An 18,714-nucleotide genomic window follows, 5' to 3' on the forward strand; every position below is an offset into this window, starting at 1 on the left:
ATTGCTGTGTGGGAAGCACCACTCGGCAGGGGCCCGCGCGAGCTCCGGGTGGGCCGCGGGGCGGTCCGGACACGCCCCTTCCTGCCGCGAGCCAGTCTCCCGGCAGACACCTCCCCACCGCACAGCCGCGCAGCTCCCGTAATCTCCGAAAACTGGTGCCCGGGGGCGAGCGCTGGCTTTGATTCTACTGGACCTAGCCCCGATGGGGTCCGCCACCACCTCCCACAGAAGCCCCATCAATCACACTTTCCAGAGGTGTTGAGAGGCCGAGGTAGAAGAAATACAGACTTTAATGAAGACTATTTCCCTTTGGTATAAGACATCCAAACCAAAAATAGGCGACAGCCAAGATTGAAAACCAGTCGACCACTCCTTGTCCAGAAAGCCTACATACAGAGTGAACTTGCAAGGTTTCTGTGCTGGCCGCATGTGCCCGCAAGCAGAAGGTAGGATCTATCACATCATAATCCCACAACACTGTTCAGCCAAATTTCTGCTTATGTGTCTTGAGGAAGAAGAAGAAGAGGAAAAAGAATCCTGTCCTAGTTAGGCCAGGGAGTAAAATCCCAACAATTGTTTAAAAAAAAAGTTTGGAAAAGTCAACGAGGTGATGTATAAATGTAATTGATTATCATAATTCTGTGCTCAAAAGTCAGCAATGAAAAACAAAACCAGGAAAATAAATCTACAGCCCTAAAATGTATACACGTTTTTTAAAAAAGAGAGTGCAGTTCCAGACCTGCGATGGTAGTGGTGACTGTCTTACTGCTTCAGTCTCAGTGCCTCCACAAACCCGGCTTGCTGTACACAGCCTGGGGGCCCAAGTCAGCCACACACATCCATCCCAAAAGAGGGAGACGGGATGGGGTTACAGTAAGGGTTAGACTTCGGCTGTAGACCATAACACACATGCACACATGGGAGGGGCAGGCTTAAGAAATGTATACAGACCCCTTGGAGGAAAGGCATTGAGGTCAGGAGGCACTGAGCAAGAGGGGGGTCCAATCCTGCCCCGCCCTGCTTCCACCAGGAAGAAGGCTCTGGGGATATCACCCTTTTTGGTTTTTGGAGACAGGTCCTCTCTCTGGAACCCTGGCTGTCCTGGAAGTCACTCTGTTGTAGACCCGGCATGGCCTTACAAATCCTCCTGCCCCTGTCTCCTGAGTGCTGTGATTAAAGGCGTGTGCCACCACATCCTGGCTTGGGGCAATCTCTTACAGGCTGCACATCCTAAGGCAGAGGAGATAGCTGCCACTCCTGCCCCTATCTCCCTAGACTCGGGAAGGGGTGCTGAGCAGGACAGGATTCCAGAAGCCAAGGTGTCAGTGACCCCTGTCCACCTCTGAAGGGCCTGAGAACTCTGCATAAAGTATCTGCAGATCTACGATAGTCAAAGGCACAAAGGTTTAAGGGGATGCAGAGGGAATGGGATATGTTATGAGGGATCTGGGGTACCCTGAAGACCAGGAGTAAACCAGAGGTATGATTATTTCCCTTTCCCCAAAGGGCAATTGCTCCAATGGGCCTACCAGCACAGGGCATTTTTCCATTTTAAGAACCCACCCTTTGGGGGAAAGGGCATCAGGTTGGCACAGGCAAGGCCCAGAGGGACCACTCTGCACATTAATACTTTGGTGAGGTTTGGGCAGAGGCAAGATGCTACCCCAGGCTCCCAACTGAAACCCTCTCCCTTAAGTGGGCACTGAACCCATGTCCTCATTGTTCCCAGTTGCCACCTGAGGCCAGACCCACAAAACAGAGGTCCCATGAGTTCGAGACCACGGTAGAGGGAATGGAGAGCATCCTTTAGGAGAGGCTGAGCAGGGTCACACTTTCCGATCCACAGGCTGCTGTAGACACAGTTCGCTGCCCGCAGAGATGATGGGCAGGTGATTGTCCATGTGGTAGCTGATCAGGTGACTGACACTCTCAAAACGGTGATCCTTTGTCCGAACCTGGGAAGGGGGTGGAATAGGTCAGTTCAGGAGAGAGTTCAGTAAGACCTTAGCCTCCGAGATTGAGGAAGATGGGCCAGGTCAGCCATGGCTATCTAGGCTTTCTTCTTTACAGAGAAGACAGTCACGTCAGTGGGAATGGGTCAGTCCATGAACTGGGAGAAGGTGAAGGAGACCAGAAATCACGGAAGCTGACAGGAAAAATCCTGACTTGAAGGAAGCTGGTGTCTCTCAAACGGGAATAAGCAATGGAAAGCCAATGCAGAAAAACTGCTGAGAAAAGAAAAGAAGCTAAGCAGGGCAGTGATGGATAGCCACTAATCCCAGCATTAGGGAGGCAAGGTCAGGTGGAGCTCTTGAGTTCAAGGTCAGCCTGGTCTACAGAGTGAGTTCCAGGGCTACACAGAGAAACCCCATCTTGAACCCCACCCTTCCCCTAGAAAGAAAGAAAGGAAGGAAGGAAGGAAGGAAGGAAGGAAGGAAGGAAGGAAGGAAGGAAGGAAGGAAGGAAGGAAGGAAGGAAGGAAAAAAGAAAAGAAACTAAGGTTGTATGGAATAGTAAGGCAGGTCAGATTTGTTTAAAAAAGAACACTGAGTTTGAGGCTAAGCAGCTAGGGAGACTCCTGACTCCTCTTGCAAAAAGAAATTTGGGGTCTCCACCCCCCTAACCACTGACACAGAGCATCGCTGCCTTTCCAGGGTCATTTCCTCACTTAGCAAAAGGGGTTCAGATCAAGTTAGAACTCTCCAGGTCTGGGAGGTCTGGGGTTTGAGAACTTGGTCAGACTCAAGGATAGCAGGGAAGGAACTTGAGTCACTGCAGGCAGATGCAAGCATCTAGCAGAGCAAAGGCGGCCTGCAGAAAGCCTCTCGCAAAGAAAGTCTAGAAAGCAGTATGGAGAGGAAGAAGTACCGTGTTTTGTTTTGTTTTATACCACCCCTACCACACCTCTGTCACACTTACCACACCTTCAGGGTCCACCAGAAGCAGGTGTTTGGGCTGCCCACTCTGCAGGCCAGTCAGCACGTACTGGCCCGGCGTGGTGGTGCTCTCTCGCACCAAGAAGTCCCCGTTGAGCTGCAGCAGCGCCTCTGCCTCCCGCCGGCTCAGCTTCCCGTGGAACCAGGACTCGCCTTGGAGCTGCTCAGCCATGGACATGGCCTGGGGAGGTGGCGGCACCCTGAGTGCATCTTCAAAGGGCTCTAGGGGTGTAGAGAGATGGCTAGGAGGGCTGGCCCAGTATCCACCCAAGACCCAGACTCAGTGTGGGAAGCCAGCCAGGTAGGAGAACAGGCAGAAGAGAAGGAACAACAGGAGGTGGGGCTACAAGAGACTCACTCACTCATGTCAAAGAGGTCTCGGGGTGCACTGCCATTAACAGAAGGATTTGGGGGCCCGGCCCCACTCCCAGCTTGCCGGGCCTTGTCTAAATTCTGGATGTTGACATAGGAGGGGTCATCGAAGAGTTCTCTGCCTGTTAAGGGAAAAGAAACCCCATCAATCCCAGCCCTGCTGCCTGTCCTCATCTGTCCCTACCAGCACACTGTTCACCTGGGCAAGGCAGTGGAGGCAGCATCTGTTTACGGCCTTCATGGTCTCCTGCAGCATGCTGCCCTATAGGCTGGAAGAGAAGAAAACTGGGTGAGACCAAGGCCCTAGCCAACCATTGCCACCATGGCCATAAACATCTCCATCCTGGCCCCTTACCAGTGTAGCTCCCAAGTGGCTGGGCATCTGAGCACTGGGCAGAGTGGGTCGAGCAGCCCCTTCCCGAAGCCTCATATCTACCACCCCACCGAGAGGGGGCTCCTTCCCTGGGAAGTCATTGTAGTACTGATGGTCAGGGGGCTCTTCTTCCTCCTCATCCCAAGCTGAGCCATCAAAGCCAGCCATCCTGAAAACAGAAGGATCAGGAGAAGAGGCAGGTGTAACTAGGTAGCTAGGAGGCCCAGGAAGGGAAGAGCACAGTGACCACATCCTAGGTGTATGCTATGGGTCAGCTCCAAGGCTTGATGTATAACCCTGTAAGCCTGGAATTCCTCCACAATGTAAGAAATAGCAATAAAAAAATGGGGGGGATGGATGGATGGAGAGATACACACAAGATCTCTCAACTGAAAGGACATGGATTTGAGATTTAATTTGGTTTTGAATTTCACTTTTGATAGCTACCTCCTCAGAGGGATGAAAGTACTATCAGTCAAACAAGAGATATCCAGAATGATTTCACAGACAAAGTCCCTGGTGGCCTTTTATCTGTTTATCTCTTGAGACTTGAAGAGGCCTGGAGAGATGGCTCAGCAGTTAACAGCACTGGACTGCTCTTCTGAAGGTCCTAAGTTCAAATCCCAGCAACCATATGGGAAGCAGGGTCACAGGTGACTGCCCCAGCTCAGCTCAGGCACAGGAAGAAACCTGCTTTCCAAGCCCAGCCTGGGGCGCTGAGAGTTGCTCTCCCTCCCTGCCCAGCTCACCTGTCATGGGGGGTGACCAGCTTAGGCGGATTCCTGAGATACTGTTTGAAGCGCAACTCAAAGGCCTGACCGATGGTGCTGATGACGTCCTGAGCAAGCCCCTCAGGACACTCCAGGATATGGCAGGCTGGGGCACAGTGGGGACCACCAGTGAGTTCTGAGACAGGGTGCTGAGAGGGAGTCCCTACCCCAGTCCTTCCCAACAGGACAGTCCTACCAAGTGTAACTTCACACTTGCTACTCAGAGAGTTGGCCCACCCAGTGCTGCCCACAAGCCTCACCTCTCTGATTCACAGGGTCTTTGGCAACATAGGCAACGTACTCAGCTGTGTCCTGCAGAGGGTAGATTCAGGAGATAGTTAGCTAGGGTTTACAACGCCTGACCCACTAAGACTCTTCCCTCTCAGATACTTCACACTCCTTGTTCCCCACTTCTTTAGAAAGTACCTTCTCTCTCCCTCTTTGGGTTTTTCAAGAAGGATTTCTCTGCATGGCCCTGGCTGTCCTGGAACTCAAGAGTCACCTGCCCCTTGAGTGCTGGGACCACACCCAGCCTTTAGCCAGCATCTTCTTAGCCCTTTACCTCATCTCCCCCACCCCAGTCTTTCCTCTGCTCCCCAACTCACCGGATCCCCACCAGACGCGAATGAGATGGACTGCATGTGATGGTTGGCAATGATCTGATGAGGGCGGGGGTGGGGAAGGAAGGGATGGTAACTGTCAGGCAGCCTCGGGGCTCTGCGTGTCCCAACCCAGCAGAGCGCCTGGGAGCCCCAGGCTCATTCTCTCGGTCTTTTACCCTGCGTTCTCCTGATTTCTTTCTTCTTTTGGTGGGATGAGATGCAAGGTCTCACTATGTAGCCCTGACTGGAACTCAAAGGCATTCACCTGCCTCCGCCTCCTGAGTGCTGGGATAAAAGGTGTCACTGTCCCCAACCTTTCTAATTTCTTCCACCTCTACTCTGCACCTGCTCCTGAGGACTCCACTCTTCGGGTCTCTGATCCCCGCCTGGTGGCCCCACCACTGGCCCCGGGCCCTCCCTCGCAGCAGCCCTGCCCACCTGTTTGCAGTCTGCCGCCATGAGGTTAAGGCTGCTGGTAGACACGGTGAGGGTGATGGGCATTCCAGCAAACTTCAGGTTACTCCTCCCCAAGATGGAGCTGAGCGGGCGGCTGCAAGGCTGGGAAAGGCCCGCGGCTCAGAATCAAGCTCTCCCTGCACGTGCCTTCCGCCTACCTCCACTACCCAGCCCCAACCACCACACAGATACCTTTCTCCTCCTTGTCGCCCCTTTGGCACCAGGCACAGCTTCACACACCAAACTGATGGCCTCCCTGGAGAAACAGGAGGACTCAGACCCACCACGGGCCTCCCCCTGGCTGGGGCTGCCACAGGCTGGGGGAAGGGAAGACCAGGCCAGATCCCGGAGCACTCCAGGCTCTTTGTCGTGGTGGATTGAATTAAGGGCCTTTAATATTTGATGACACCGAGGGGCCGCTTCCTGGCTGATTGGGTTAGGACCTCAATGGCTACAGCCCCACCTCTTCCCAGCTACCGAATGTTCCATTGCCTTCCCCAAAGCATCAGCAACCTCCTACCCCTGCCTTTTCTAGTTCATCTTCCCACAGTCTCCAAGGCTGGATAGATCGCTGAGGTGGTGCTCCAGACCAGAGCTGGCTTTCAGGCAGACTTACTTCTGCAAGTCTGACCACCCATGAGAAGTCCACCATCAGCACCACCACCAAATGCTGAACTTCCTCCTCCTCCTCCCCCTTACTGAGCTTTCTGTAAGTTCAGGAATCCTGAAACTACAACAATGCACCCGCCTTTCCACTAACCTGGTGACCTGAGTCCGGGTATTGAAGTCAAGGGCTCGCATTGACTGTAAGACCTCCACACAACCCATGTACTGTGGGGAAAGAGGGAAGAATGCATCAGCTGCCCCTCCCCTCCCCCACCCCACCCTCACCAGCCCTTGCAGAAGGTCCTAGGGCTTTGCCTCTTGTAGTCCTTAGTCCCTAAGGAAAGCAAAGGTGACGCAGCCTTCCTACGGCCCGGGGCTACCACCCTGTGGGTGTAGGGCTATGGGGAAAGAGGAAAGAAAGACCACAAAAGAGGACCCTCATGCACCACGGGGGATTGTGAAAGGAGTGGCAGCCTTTGGTGGGATGGAGTGACATCTCTAGAAAAGGGAGGAGTCCAGAGGGAAGAATCAAGAAGTCATTTTCATTCAACTTTTACTAAAAGCCTCAGAAGTACTTGGGCATTGTGTAAACTGGGGTGGGGGTGGGAACCAAAGGAGGAAAGGCAGAAGATTCACAGGCTTAATGCAAGGCAGAGAACTGGAGAAAGACTGCACCTGGTCTAAGAACTAAGAGAACGGCACAGATGTTGCTGGGGAAGAGCAGGAAGTCCCAGCAAATCTGGAGTGAGCAGAGGAACTGGAGGGCGGGCTGGAGGGGGTGGGAAGGGGATGTGCACTCACCCGAACCAAGTAGGAAACCCCAGGTCCCATGACTTTGTCGTTGGGATGCAGCCAGCCTCGTGTGGGCTTATTGACAAAGCTCCCGTGTCTGGTCCACTCCTCGCCCCCCAGCTGGCCCCCTTCCACCCGAGTCCTGCGCCCGCCGCCTCCACTCAGCTTGTTCATGTCCTGGAGGAGGGGCAAGAGGCCTGAGTCCCGAAGGGCTGCCCCTGCGTTCCCTTCCCCATCTTCAGCAGCCTTTCCTGGCTCCCCCTTAGGCCCCAGGCGCCCCCCAGCAGGATTGGCCAGCTTCAGGTTGCTCATCCGGGGAAAGAAGGAGCACAGGGTGGTCGGACTATCGTCCCCCGGCAGAGGAGGCAGAATGGCTCCCAGGGAGGAGGCTGACGGGGAAGGTGGCTCCTCCGGCGGGGTAGACCCTGAAGCCCCCTCCTCCAGCGATGACAGAGACTCATTCCGAAGTGGGTTGTACTTCGGCTTGGGGGGCAGAAGATCCATGGCTGGGGTGAGAAGTGGAGCTGCTGCCCGGCCCGGCCCCCCTGCCAGTGCAGGCAAGGGGGCCAGGCAGAGGGCATGCCCAGGCCCTTAGCCTAGTCTGACCTCGGCAGCCCGGTGATAACAGATGACCTGGGGAGGCGAAGGACAAATGACCTCTGCTCTCCAACTCAGACCTAGACAGTTTCAGACCACATCCTTGGCCAGCCCAGCTAGGAAAGCTCTTCTGGCTGAGGAGTACAGGCTGGACCCAGAGCTCACTGGCTCCTCCCCAGGGGCGGGGAACTAAGGAGAGACCAATCCCCAGGACAGTGCTGACTCACACGCTCAGAGGGGCTGAGACACCTCCCCGCACAATTTGCGCTACCCAGGCCACTCTCCCGGCCCAATACAAACAACTAGTAATCTGTCTGGGAAGGAGGGGGTGCCGGGCAGGAAAGAAAGATGGAAGAAGAAACAAAAGAGAAAAAAGAAAGGAAGGAGTTAAGAGAAACTCTGGACCAGTCCAAACCGACGTGGGCAAGCCAAAGAGAGCAGGAAGACAGGGAAGACGGGGAGGGAAAGGAAGGAAGGAAACAGTCTGCTGGGCGGGAGGGGGGTGACCCCCAGAGTTTAGCATTTCCTTTCCAGCCCTGGCTGAAGACGGGGAATCCACCCCTCAGCCCCTGCCCCAGACCACCCCCACACACAGTGAGTGAGGTGGTAGCCCCAGGGAACCTGGGCCATTAGCGTCCTCCTCGACAGCTGTGGACCACAGTAGAGACCAGGGAGGGAAAGCTGTCCCAGCGGGCATAGTGCCAGGCCAAGAGGAAAGACAATGCTGAAATAGGAATAAAGGCCAATTTAGGTGGCGCATCTGGGACGACCAGGCAAGAGCTAGAGCAAGCCCGTTTCTCCAAGACACCAAGGACCAACAGACTTGCAGAGTCGGGTGGGGCTCTGGAAGGCCCTAGGAGATACAGAGAGATTCAGCCACCCCTTGGACTCACAGATGTGCGTATGGGCTGTAAACTTCACCTGACAGTGTACCTCATACTAGTGGGGGAGTTGGCCTAGGAGGTAGGAGAACTAAACAAACAGAACTGGGGCCTACAAGCCACAGAGGGATAGGGTCATAAACAAATCTGTGTTAATAAAGGCAGGAAGGAGAAAGGGATATCACAAGTTGGAATCTGGCCATAAGTGCATAATAATACCAAACCCGCATTTCTTTGCCCACAGCTTCCTGCCATAGCTCTACTAACGGCCACTCAGGAAGTTACTGAAAGTGACCAATCAAAATAGCTCCAGAAAAAACTATCGCGTTATCCCCCCCCCCTTTTTTTTGCGTTATTCCCTTAAAAATAAATAAATAACCGCGGGGCGGTGGTGGCGCACGCCTGTAATCCCAGTACTCTGGGAGGCAGAGGCAGGTGGATTTCTGAGTTCGAGGCCAGCCTGGTCTACAGAGTGAGTTCCAGGACAGCCAGGGCTATACAGAGAAACCTGTCTCAAAAAAAACCAAAAAAAAAAAAAAAAAAAAAAAAAAAGTAACCAAATATGGGAAGTAAAAGATACTTTTTTGTTTAGTTTTTTGTTTTTCAAAACAGTGTTTATCGGTGTAAAGACACTAACTGCCCTGGAACTTGCTTTGTAGTTGAGGCTGGCCTAGAACTTACAGAAAATCAACCGCCTGCCTCTGCCTCCCAAGTAGTAGCACTTAAAGCAGTTTAAATACCACGTTTCATTCCGTCACCTGTCCTTAGTCCCCGTCCCAGGAAAGCTGTTATTGAACACCACGTCTCTTCCTGGAAAGAAATACTGTCATTCTGTTTGCTAAGACCTCAGCTCTCAGGCACAAGAGGAAAAAAAAAAATCACACAAACACACACCATGACGTCATATTGAAAGATGGCTTTCCGTGGGAGCGTTCATATCCAAAGGCCAGGAATGATCAACAGGTGCCCACAGTTGGAAGAAAAAGTAAACACGAGCCTTCAAATTCGCTTCGAGAGATTGCTCTACTGAACTAAAGTCTAGGTAGTGGGGGCAGGAGGAGAGCCCGGCTAACACCTCAGCACAGCAGGGAGGAAGCCGGAGGGGCAGGAAATGGCCGGAAATGGCGAACGCCTCAGGAATGTTTCCAGCAGGGAAGGGAAGGTTAGTCAAGAGGGGCCAGAGTATCTGGTCGGGGGAAGGGTCTGGTAAAAACAACGGAAAGGCAACGACCCCCTACTCCTGTCTCCAAAAGTTTTTCTTCTGACAGCAGACTTTTACTCCTGTTAGGCTCACACAAACCAATGCTTAGCCCAATCCAGGCATGGGAAGATGCCATCTATGGCTGTCCTTGGGATGGGGTCTGCCCCAGAAAGGACGAGGAGAAAAGCCATCCCCTTATCCCCTCTGCAGCCGCAAACCAAACTCAGCCCATCAACTTAATTCACTCTCGGAGGTTACAGGAGGGGAAACGACACCACTAATTTCAACCTCCCACCTTATGAAAATTAAGGAAGTTAGAACATTTTCTAGAAAATTAAGTCCAAAGCTTAAAACAAGGAGAGGGATATAGAAGCGGATGAAACGTCCGGAATTTAAGACCTGGGTTTCTCGGCAGGGACCCAAGCCCAACAGGAAGGAGAATCCTGAAGGGACGAGGTCCCTAACGAGGAGTGCGGACATTCCCAGGATCAGACGTGGACAGTGGAAGGGGCGGGTCCCAGAGGGGCGGGGTCCCAGAAGGCGTCACTTCTACAAAGTCAGATCGTTCTTTCAAAAGCAAGGTTTTCCCCCTGTTGGAAGCCAGGCTTTTGATGGACTAGGTTTAGCCGAGAATTCTGAAGAGGCAGTTTCAGAGAACTAGAAAGACTAATCTTATGGGAAACATGTCTGGGGGTGGGATTCTCAGGGAAGTAAGACCACAGGGTGTGGTCGCGACGAGAGACAAGTCGGGGTTCGGGGAGCCCCCTGAAGTTGGAAGGTGGGACTTCCGGAGAGGGGTCTCGGGGGCGGGACTAATACACCAAGACCGGAAGTAGGGTCCTGGGAGAGGGGTTCCGGGGTGGAGGAGGAGTGGGTCGCCACAAAAAGTCTAGACTTACCAGGGTCGCATGGAGTCTCCGCACCGCACCGCGGGTCGATCTGGTTCCGGATCACGCAACTGTCTGCTTAAGTCCCCGCCCCAACTTTCACCCCGGCCTGGGCCTCCCCAGACAAACTTTATTACACTCACTTCCGGCCTCACTAACCCCTGACCCCCTACCTCGCTGTCCCTCCTTTACCCGTCTGCTCTCCAAAGCTGGCCAATGAGTGCGCGAGCAGGCTCAAGGGGCGCAGTGAGAGCCAATAAGAATCCTAGTTTGACCCAGCTCATTCTTCAGAAACCTGAGCACTGCACTCCATTTACGACTTGAGGAGACACCAGTGCAAGCCAATCGAGAACTTCAAAATGGAGCTGTCCCGCCTTTGGCCAAAGAGACCAATAGGAAGTGCGGGCGGTGTGTTTGAAAGGGAGGCCAAAGAGGGTGGGAGCGCGTGCTGCTGGGAGTTGTCTGGAGGCCAGCGGCGCGGCGCTGAGCGCCCTCGGGCAGAGCAGTCATGTCTCACAAACAAATCTACTATTCCGACAAATACGACGACGAGGAGTTCGAGTACCGGTTAGTGCCGGCGCGGGGACTACAGCCAAGTTGTGTGCCTTGACAAAAGCACCCGAGGAGTTAGTTACCTAGGCGGGAGGGGGAGGCGGGGGATTGGGGACGGGGGAGGGAAGTAGGGTAGAACCGGCGCGTGCGCAAGAGATTAGCGGGGAGTGGGGTGGGGGTGGGAGTGGGTGCTGCCGCAAAGCACATGCGCATAAGGTGGATGGAGGTTCTAAAACAATGAAAGGGAATTTGGAGTTGGCCGGCTGTTAAATAGAAGCGTGTTGTAGTTCTGATCAGTTTCACCTTTGGGAATTCACATCACTAGCACAACTTTTGTTGTGGCAAGTTAATTTCCCTAATAGGAACTGCTCGCGTTACTGAAATCTCGAAGTCTGCTAGGAGAAAGAAGGTAGCCAGTGCAGAGCTGAAAGTTTCGTGCTCTTGATGAAAGGACAGTTGTAAGAGCCACAGCGCTGGTGGTTATTAGTTTATGAAAACGAGGAGTGGTTGTCAGCCTTGTTTTAGATAGTTTACAAGACTTGGAGTGGCAAGAAGACGGTGGACTAGGTAGATATCTTTCAAATATTTGAGCATTCTTGGAGTGCATCGAGGCCTCCAGTGTTCTGTTAAGGAGCAGGGTAAGCTGCTACGGTACCTCACACCTTTAATCTCAGCATTCTGGAAGCTGAGGCTGCAGGATTGATTGGACAACAGAATGGAACCTTGTCTCAAGACAATAAGGTGCAAAGTGATGAATGGCGAGTGCTTAGGACAGACTCCTAAGAATAAACTGATTTACCAAAGACTGACAGCTGAGTGCTGATGGAAGGAATGGGGAAGGCTAGGAGGAGACCGGAGGAGATGAGACCCTTAGAACACAGGGCAGTCCTTAGACAGTCGAAATGCTGGCTATTGGCCAAGAATTGTAAGAAATTCTTTCATCAAATATGCAAGCATTTGTGAAAGTGCCTTGTCTGTGAATTTAAATGGAGGGAAGACAAGCTTCTACTCGGGTCTGTATTCCCCGCTTCTAGTACTTCCTAATTTGTATTATTTCTCCTTAGAGAACATAAAATGAAAACTAGCTTTTCTGTATCTCTAAACGTGTCCTGTTTCAGACACCCTGGAGAATTGGGGTGTGTATTGACAAACACAAGCATCCTTTATTGGCAAGAAAAACCCCACAGGGCTGTATGACAATCACCTGGGTCTCAGAAACCAAGCCTGGCCGACTGCTTTGTTACTGGATGGCATAAACAGCCACGTGCTTTTTGGATCCAGTTAACTTTTGTGCTCAGCTGTTTTTCATGTCTGTAACAATGTTACACTTACAGCATTCCCTTGGCTGGAGAAATGAGTGGCTTCATCCCTGAGAAGCTGCAACTCCAGCTTAGCGGGTGGCATCTTTGTTTAAAGGAGGGGTTTATTTGGGTTTCATTTTATTTTGGGTTTTTTTTTTGGTTCTATGCATCGAAGTCACAATTGTGTGCCTGGGACAGGTTAGAATGGAAGTTCTTTTCTAACATTTGGACTACAATTAAGGGGTGGGGCTCTTGTTATTACCACGAAGGAAGCGTTCGGTACATCTTCACTGAGCATGATAAAGTAAGTCTTCTTGGAGTAGTCAAGTCAGGTAATTTTTTGCCATAAACTTTTGCTTGGGAAAGCTTGGGATTTCCCGAGTATTGTAGCACATCCCTTAGAAGTATGAACATTTACATGTTTGCCTTCATACCTATTCCAGTCCCCACCCCATGACAGACCTTTCCTAGAGATGGCAGAGTGGGCAATCAGCTAGAGGACGGGAAGGCCTGTGGTCAGGGGAGAGACCAATGCCATCAGTGTCGCATACCCAGGAGCTGTCCATCACAGTTCATTTGTGTTCTTTTATGAAAATGGACAAAACCCATGGGTGTTTTTATTTCGCTTTTGCTTTCTTGTTTTTGTTTGTTGTTTTTGAGACAGGGTTTATCTGCAGCTCTGGCTGGCCTGGAACTTGCCCTATAGATCAAGCTGGCCTTGAACCTGCCTGCCTCTGCCTCCTGAGTGCTGGGATTAAAGGAGTGCACCACCACACTGGGCTAGTTATTTTTACAGATTCTCTGTAGCCCAGGACAGCCTCAAACTCCTGGCAATCCTCCTGGCATGTCTCCGAGTGCCAGGACCATGGCACATTTACCACAGTCAGCATGTCTTCTTTCTCTGCTTCTCCTTGTCTGTAGGTCAGTGTCTGACAGACTGCCAGCTCTGACACAATCCTCACTCGCACCCCCGTGTTTTTGTTGCAGGCATGTCATGTTGCCCAAGGACATAGCCAAACTGGTCCCTAAAACCCATTTGATGTCTGAATCTGAATGGAGAAATCTCGGCGTTCAGCAGAGTCAGGGATGGGTCCACTATATGATCCACGAACCAGGTCAGTAGGATGTGGGAGGATTACAGAGCAGAGCAGGAGAGGGGACAGGGCATCAGTCATTGATGGGTCTTCCCACACTCAATATGCAAAGGGACCAGAATGACTAGAATGTAGGCCGTGGGGGAAGATGGGGACGAGCCTGCTTGGAAAGGAACAAAAATAACTGCTGCCTTCCATTGAGCCGGAGGGGACTTTTTAAGACCACATCTACCCGATTGTGGCCCCTGCAAATGACTGGATCTGTTTCAGATACGCAAAGGCAATTCTATTTTAACACTTGTGTGAGTGGCAGAAAGGCCAGGCTCGGGCTGCGTCTGCCTGCTTGCCGTGTGAAGATTGAGTAGCACTCAGCACCGCACTGCGCAAGAGCACTGCTCGGAATGCTGGGAGTTTCTTTCTTAGATTTCACTGATTTTTTTTTTTTTTTCAGAACCTCACATCTTACTGTTCCGGCGGCCACTGCCCAAGAAGCCAAAGAAATGAAGCCGGCGAGCCGCCTTCCGACCGCGAGCTTTACACAGCCGTCCTCTCTCCCTCCCATCTTTCTGATCGCGTCACCGTGTTGCTTTCCTAGTTCTCACTTTGCTGTCTGTGTAAAGGATACACTTTTAAATGTGCTGGTGCCTGCTTTGCTTCTGAAGTTGAGCCACCAAGGCCACAGCCCTGTCGGATGAGTGTGACCTCAAAGCCCTAGTGTGCTCTGTATCCAGCAGGCCATATTTGCCATCTGTCAGAAGCGTGTGAAATCAGATCTTGGCTGTTACAGGGATGGTGGGAATTTGCTGTTGTGGTTTTTATTATTGGGTATTGTATTTATGATGACGTATGGATTTATGTTTCGATGTATTGGAAACTTTCCATTTTATCTGACAAATCTCTTCCATGTTACAAGCCTTGATTAAAGGAAGTTTTTTTAATAATCTTAATGCTGTGGTTATGAGATCGTCATATCCCTGGGTCACCATGTACCCCACCCCTCACCCCTTCATTCCCTCTGAGCCACCCCCCTGCTACAGCCAAGGTGATACACTATGGAATCATTCCCATTCTGTATCCTCAGGTGGATAATGGAAACTTGGCTCATTGCAGTAGTGAGGTTTAGTTGAATATTGCAATAACTAATTTGTAATCTATTTTAATTGGACTTGCTGTAAAAACATATTCGCTGAAATGTATTTCACTGATGACTACCCTAAGATAATGATTTTATTGGTAAACCTTGTCCCATCAAGGCAGATAAACTTTTACACAGTCCCAACGTCTGAAGAGCATCAAAGACGTGGGAAAGGGATTAAGTGCTACTCCAGCCTCTGTGAGTAATGGCTGGAGCTGTACTTCAAGTACTGAGCCCACCAGGCCTTCTGAGAGTGATGCTTTGCCGTGGGCTGAAGACAAGGCTCCGCAGTTAAGAGCACTAGTGCTCTCTGAAAGGACCTGAGTTCAGTTCCCAGCAACCATGTTGGAGTGCTCACAGCCACCTGTAACTCCAGTGCCAGGTGATTGAATATCTGGTCTCAACAGAGACCAGACACACCTGGCATACACTCTCACCCATAGGTTTCAAAAAGTAGGCCCGGAGAGCTGGCTCAGTGGTTAAGAGCACCGACTGCCCTTCCAGAGGTTCTGAGTTCAATTCCCAGCAGCCAGATGGTGGCTCACAACCATCTGTAATGGGATCTGATGCCCTCTTCTGGTGTGTCAGTAACAGTGTACTCATTAATAAATACTTAAACGGATTTTAGAAAAAATTCTGGAGTGGAGACTGGGTGTAAGAATGTCAAGCCAGTAGTTATCACTAAGCTTTGAGAAAAAAGATCTCAACTAGCTGTTTAAGAACAGTGGTTGATGGGAAGAGACATGGCTTAGTGATGGAGAGCACTGGTTGCTCTTGCAAAAGACCCGCTTTCGGTTCCCAGCACCCTCGTGGCAACTCAGAGCCACGCACAGCATTTATACACATACAAACGTAAGAACCTTTAAAAGGCGGCCTAACCATTGGGCGACCCTGCCACCACTTTGTCCCAAGGGTGCAAGGAAAGCTGTACCATAGGTTGTTCTCGACTGCGCAGCTGTGCTGTGGTACATGGACACACAAACCCATGCGATGTATGAATTCTTGTGTCTCCAAGAAAATTATCTTTCATTTCCTTATGTAAAGAGAGATTGTCACTGTTGTTTTTGTCTTTTATTCCGAGTTCAACTGACATTTTAAAACTTTCTTTTTTAAGATTTCTTTGCTTGGGGGCTGGAGAGATGGCTCAGCGGGTAAGAGCACTGACTGCTCTTCCAGAGGTCCTGAGTTCAAATCCCAGCAACCACATGGTGGCTCACAACCACCCACAATGAGATCTGACGCCCTCTTCTGGTGTATCCGAAGACAGCTACAGTGTACTTACACATAATAAATAAATAAATCTTTAAAAAAAAAAAGATGCATAGATATACATGTGAGCAAAATTTAAAATAAATGTTTAAAAAGAAAAAAAAAGATTTCTTTGCTTTTAAGACAGGCTCTCACTGTGTGGACCTGACTGCCTCTGCCTCTGAGGTGCTGAAATTGGAGCTGTACACCGCTATGCCTAGCTTCAGGTTCATATTGTATGTATTAGTGTTTTGTCCTCACATACAAATATCCACCGTGTGAGCCTGGGCCTCGGCTGGCCTGGGCCTGACTCCGCCTTACTTGTGAACTATCATGAAGGCTCTGTGAACCCAACCCAGGTCCTCGGAAGTAACAAGTGCTCTTCACTGCTGAATCGTCTCTCCAGCCCACATCTCTCTGAACTCATCCTGGAAATGTTCAGTGTGCAGCCTCCGGGCACACTGTTCCATGGAATCCTGAGAAATGGGCTCAGCAATGTGTTAAGAGGTCAAGCACTTCAAAACTTAGAACATTTAGCCGGGCGTGGTGGCGCACGCCTATAATCCCCGCACTCTGGGAGGCTGAGGCAGGTGGATTTCTGAGTTCAAGGCCAGCCTGATCTAATGAGTTCCAGGACAGCCAGGGCTATACAGAGAAACCCTGTCTCGATAAAACCAAATCCAAAAAAAAAAAAAAAAAGAACATCTTGCAGATAGCACTTTTAATACAATAAAAATAAAGCCACATAATTAGCAGTAAGTCATTAGGCAAATAGATGTTTAGTCTGTTTTTGGTGATGTTTTATGCTTATATTTTCTTTTAAAAATTATTGTTGGGGGCTGGAGAGATGGCTCAGGGGTTAAGAGCACTGGCTGCTCTTCCAGAGGTCATGAGTTCAATTCCCAGCAACCACAGGGTGGCTCACAACCATCTGTAATTGGATCCAATGCCCTCTTCACATAAAATAAATAAATATTTTTAAAAAATTGTTACCCGGGCAGTGGTGGAGCACACCTGTAATCCCAGCACTCTGGGAGGCAGAGGCAGGAGGATTTCTGAGATCAAGGCCAGCCTGGTCTACAGAGTGAGTTCCAGGACAGCCAGGGCTATACAGAGAAACCCTGTCTCGAAAAAAACAAAAAAACAACAACAACAAAAAAAAATTATTGTTGGACTGGAGAGATGACTCAGCACTTAAGAGCACTGACTGTTCTGAAGGTCCTGAGTTCAATTCCCAGCAACAACATGGTGGCTCACAACTATCCGTCAAGAGACCTGACACCCTCCTCTGGTATTTCTGAAGACAGCTACAACGTACTTAGATATAATAATAAATAAATCTTTTAAAAAATTATAACCGGGCGTGGTGGTGCACGTCTGTAATTCCAGTGCTTGAGAGGCAGAGGTAGGCGGATTTCTGAGTTCGAGGCCAGCCTGGTCTACAGAGTGAGTTTCAGGACAGCCAGGGCTACACAGAGAAACCCTGTCTTGAAGAAAAACAACAACAACAAAAAACCCCAAGAATTTCAAACAAGTATATAATACATTCTGGTCACACTCATTCCCCTACCTACCCACCCCCCTTTTAAACTAAGGAAACTGCACAGGCCTTAGAGCTGGTCTTACATTCACTTTAACATTTTAAGATTGGTACCCCTTCACCTTTCTGAACCTGTATCCAATAAATAACATAAAATTCTTTTTCAGCCCTGGGATATGAACCCAGATCCTCACAATGCTAGACCAAGTGTTCTAACACGAAGTTATACTGCCAACCCGTTCCCCACATGTAACAAGAGCATATTTATTTGAAAAGATACTGTGGAGTAAAATATGGCCAGTGGTGGTTTAGCACGCATGCCTCTAAAGTCACAACAGAAAATTCCAGGGGAAATGTAGATCTCAGACCCCATTCAAAACTACGGGATCACAACTTACATACCATAATATCTATGGACAGTGAGATGGTTCAGCAGGTAAGAGTAAGGCTTGGCCACCCAAATCGGACCACCTGGGTTAGATCCCAGGGTCCCAGATGATTCAGCTACTTTTCCCCAGCAAAGCAAAGGGTGGAAGGGCGCTGAAGCAGGAACGGGATGGGATGTTAGGAAGACCCAAAGTGAGTGCAGGTTTATCCTCTCCCGGGACCATCACTGAAAAATGATGTTCTTCTGGTGACAGGCAGGGCGGGACAGGGCTTTTAATTTTTAATGTCAAAGAAGCTTAAGTAGTTTTTCCGTTTATATTAGAAACAAACGAAGGTCCCACAGGCTGCAGCTCACACCCCATGTTAATGCTAATAACATCCCCTTCACCTTCTCAAATTTACGAGGCAAAACTGAGCGGTGGTGGTGCACGCCTTTAACCCCAGAACCTGGGAGGAGTGAATAGGCCTGGGGTAAAGAGCAAATTCCAGGAAAGCCAAGCTGCGCTGAGAATCCCGAAAGAGGGAGGGAGGAGCTGGGGTGGTGGCTCAGCCGTTGAGAAAACTGAACAGAGAGCCGGGTGTGGTGGCGCACGCCTGTAATCCCAGCATTTGGGAGGCAGAGGCAGGCGGATTTCTGAGTTCGAGGCCAGCCTGGTCTACAGAGTGAGTTTCAGGACAGCCATGGCTACACAGAGAAACCCTGTCTCGAAAAAACAAAACAAAATAATAAAAAAAAAAAAAATTAAAAAAGAAAGAAAGAAAACCGAACAGACAGGGCGGTGTTGGTACAAGCCAGCACCTTGGAAGCAGAGGCAGGTGGATCTCCGAGTTCAAGGCCAGCCTGGTCTGCAGAGTGAGTTCTGGGACAGCCAGGGCCATACAGAGAAACCCTGTCTCGAAAAAACCAAAACAAAAAAACACAGAAAAGAAAACTGAACTGTCATGAGTTCAATTCCCAGCAACCCCATGGTAGCTCACAGCTGT

The 18,714-nt window shown here is 50.5% G+C and overlaps 2 protein-coding genes across 6 annotated transcripts; one reads left to right on the forward strand and one right to left on the reverse strand.

Annotated features, from left to right (window-relative positions):
• Positions 1 to 272: 272 nt before the first annotated feature.
• Positions 273 to 10,776, reverse strand: Shc1 (SHC adaptor protein 1). Of its 5 annotated transcripts, XM_052180022.1 has the most exons (14): positions 10,486 to 10,642; positions 8,126 to 8,228; positions 6,917 to 7,084; positions 6,270 to 6,340; positions 5,702 to 5,765; positions 5,492 to 5,611; positions 5,057 to 5,110; positions 4,712 to 4,763; positions 4,431 to 4,557; positions 3,664 to 3,850; positions 3,508 to 3,577; positions 3,299 to 3,430; positions 2,920 to 3,158; positions 273 to 1,955 (listed from the first exon to the last, which is right to left on the reverse strand). In XM_052180022.1, exons 1-14 carry the CDS (start codon positions 10,494 to 10,496, stop codon positions 1,827 to 1,829), a joined length of 1,527 nt encoding a protein of 508 aa, XP_052035982.1. In that variant the 5' UTR covers positions 10,497 to 10,642; the 3' UTR covers positions 273 to 1,826. The 5 variants fall into 5 exon arrangements, with proteins under 5 accessions (XP_052035982.1, XP_052035981.1, XP_052035983.1 ...); XM_052180021.1 differs by lacking the exon at positions 8,126 to 8,228 and having other exon boundaries at positions 6,917 to 7,540; positions 10,486 to 10,776; XM_052180023.1 differs by lacking the exon at positions 8,126 to 8,228.
• Positions 10,777 to 10,884: 108 nt separating this feature from the next.
• Positions 10,885 to 14,367, forward strand: Cks1b (CDC28 protein kinase regulatory subunit 1B). The gene is made up of 3 exons (XM_052180027.1): positions 10,885 to 11,040; positions 13,314 to 13,441; positions 13,872 to 14,367. The coding sequence occupies exons 1-3, from the start codon at positions 10,982 to 10,984 to the stop codon at positions 13,922 to 13,924; spliced, it is 240 nt and encodes a 79-aa protein (XP_052035987.1). The 5' UTR covers positions 10,885 to 10,981; the 3' UTR covers positions 13,925 to 14,367.
• The last annotated feature ends 4,347 nt before the right edge of the window (positions 14,368 to 18,714 follow it).

Source organism: Apodemus sylvaticus, chromosome 4 (assembly GCF_947179515.1).
Source record: "Apodemus sylvaticus chromosome 4, mApoSyl1.1, whole genome shotgun sequence".
Taxonomy (NCBI): Eukaryota; Metazoa; Chordata; class Mammalia; order Rodentia; family Muridae; genus Apodemus; species Apodemus sylvaticus.

Excerpts from the sequence above, each read along its gene's own strand:
- Shc1 (XM_052180021.1), bottom strand. The coding sequence starts at position 7,411 with ATGGATCTTCTGCCCCCCAAGCCGAAGTACAACCCACTTCGGAATGAG. Across the intron at positions 3,578-3,663 it reads GCCACTTGGGAGCTACACTG|CCTATAGGGCAGCATGCTGC; the intron begins GTAAGGGGCCAG and ends CTTCTCTTCCAG. Across the intron at positions 1,956-2,919 it reads TGGTGGACCCTGAAGGTGTG|GTTCGGACAAAGGATCACCG; the intron begins GTAAGTGTGACA and ends CCCCCTTCCCAG.
- Cks1b (XM_052180027.1), top strand. The coding sequence starts at position 10,982 with ATGTCTCACAAACAAATCTACTATTCCGACAAATACGACGACGAGGAG. Across the intron at positions 11,041-13,313 it reads GACGAGGAGTTCGAGTACCG|GCATGTCATGTTGCCCAAGG; the intron begins GTTAGTGCCGGC and ends TTTTTGTTGCAG. Across the intron at positions 13,442-13,871 it reads CTATATGATCCACGAACCAG|AACCTCACATCTTACTGTTC; the intron begins GTCAGTAGGATG and ends TTTTTTTTTCAG.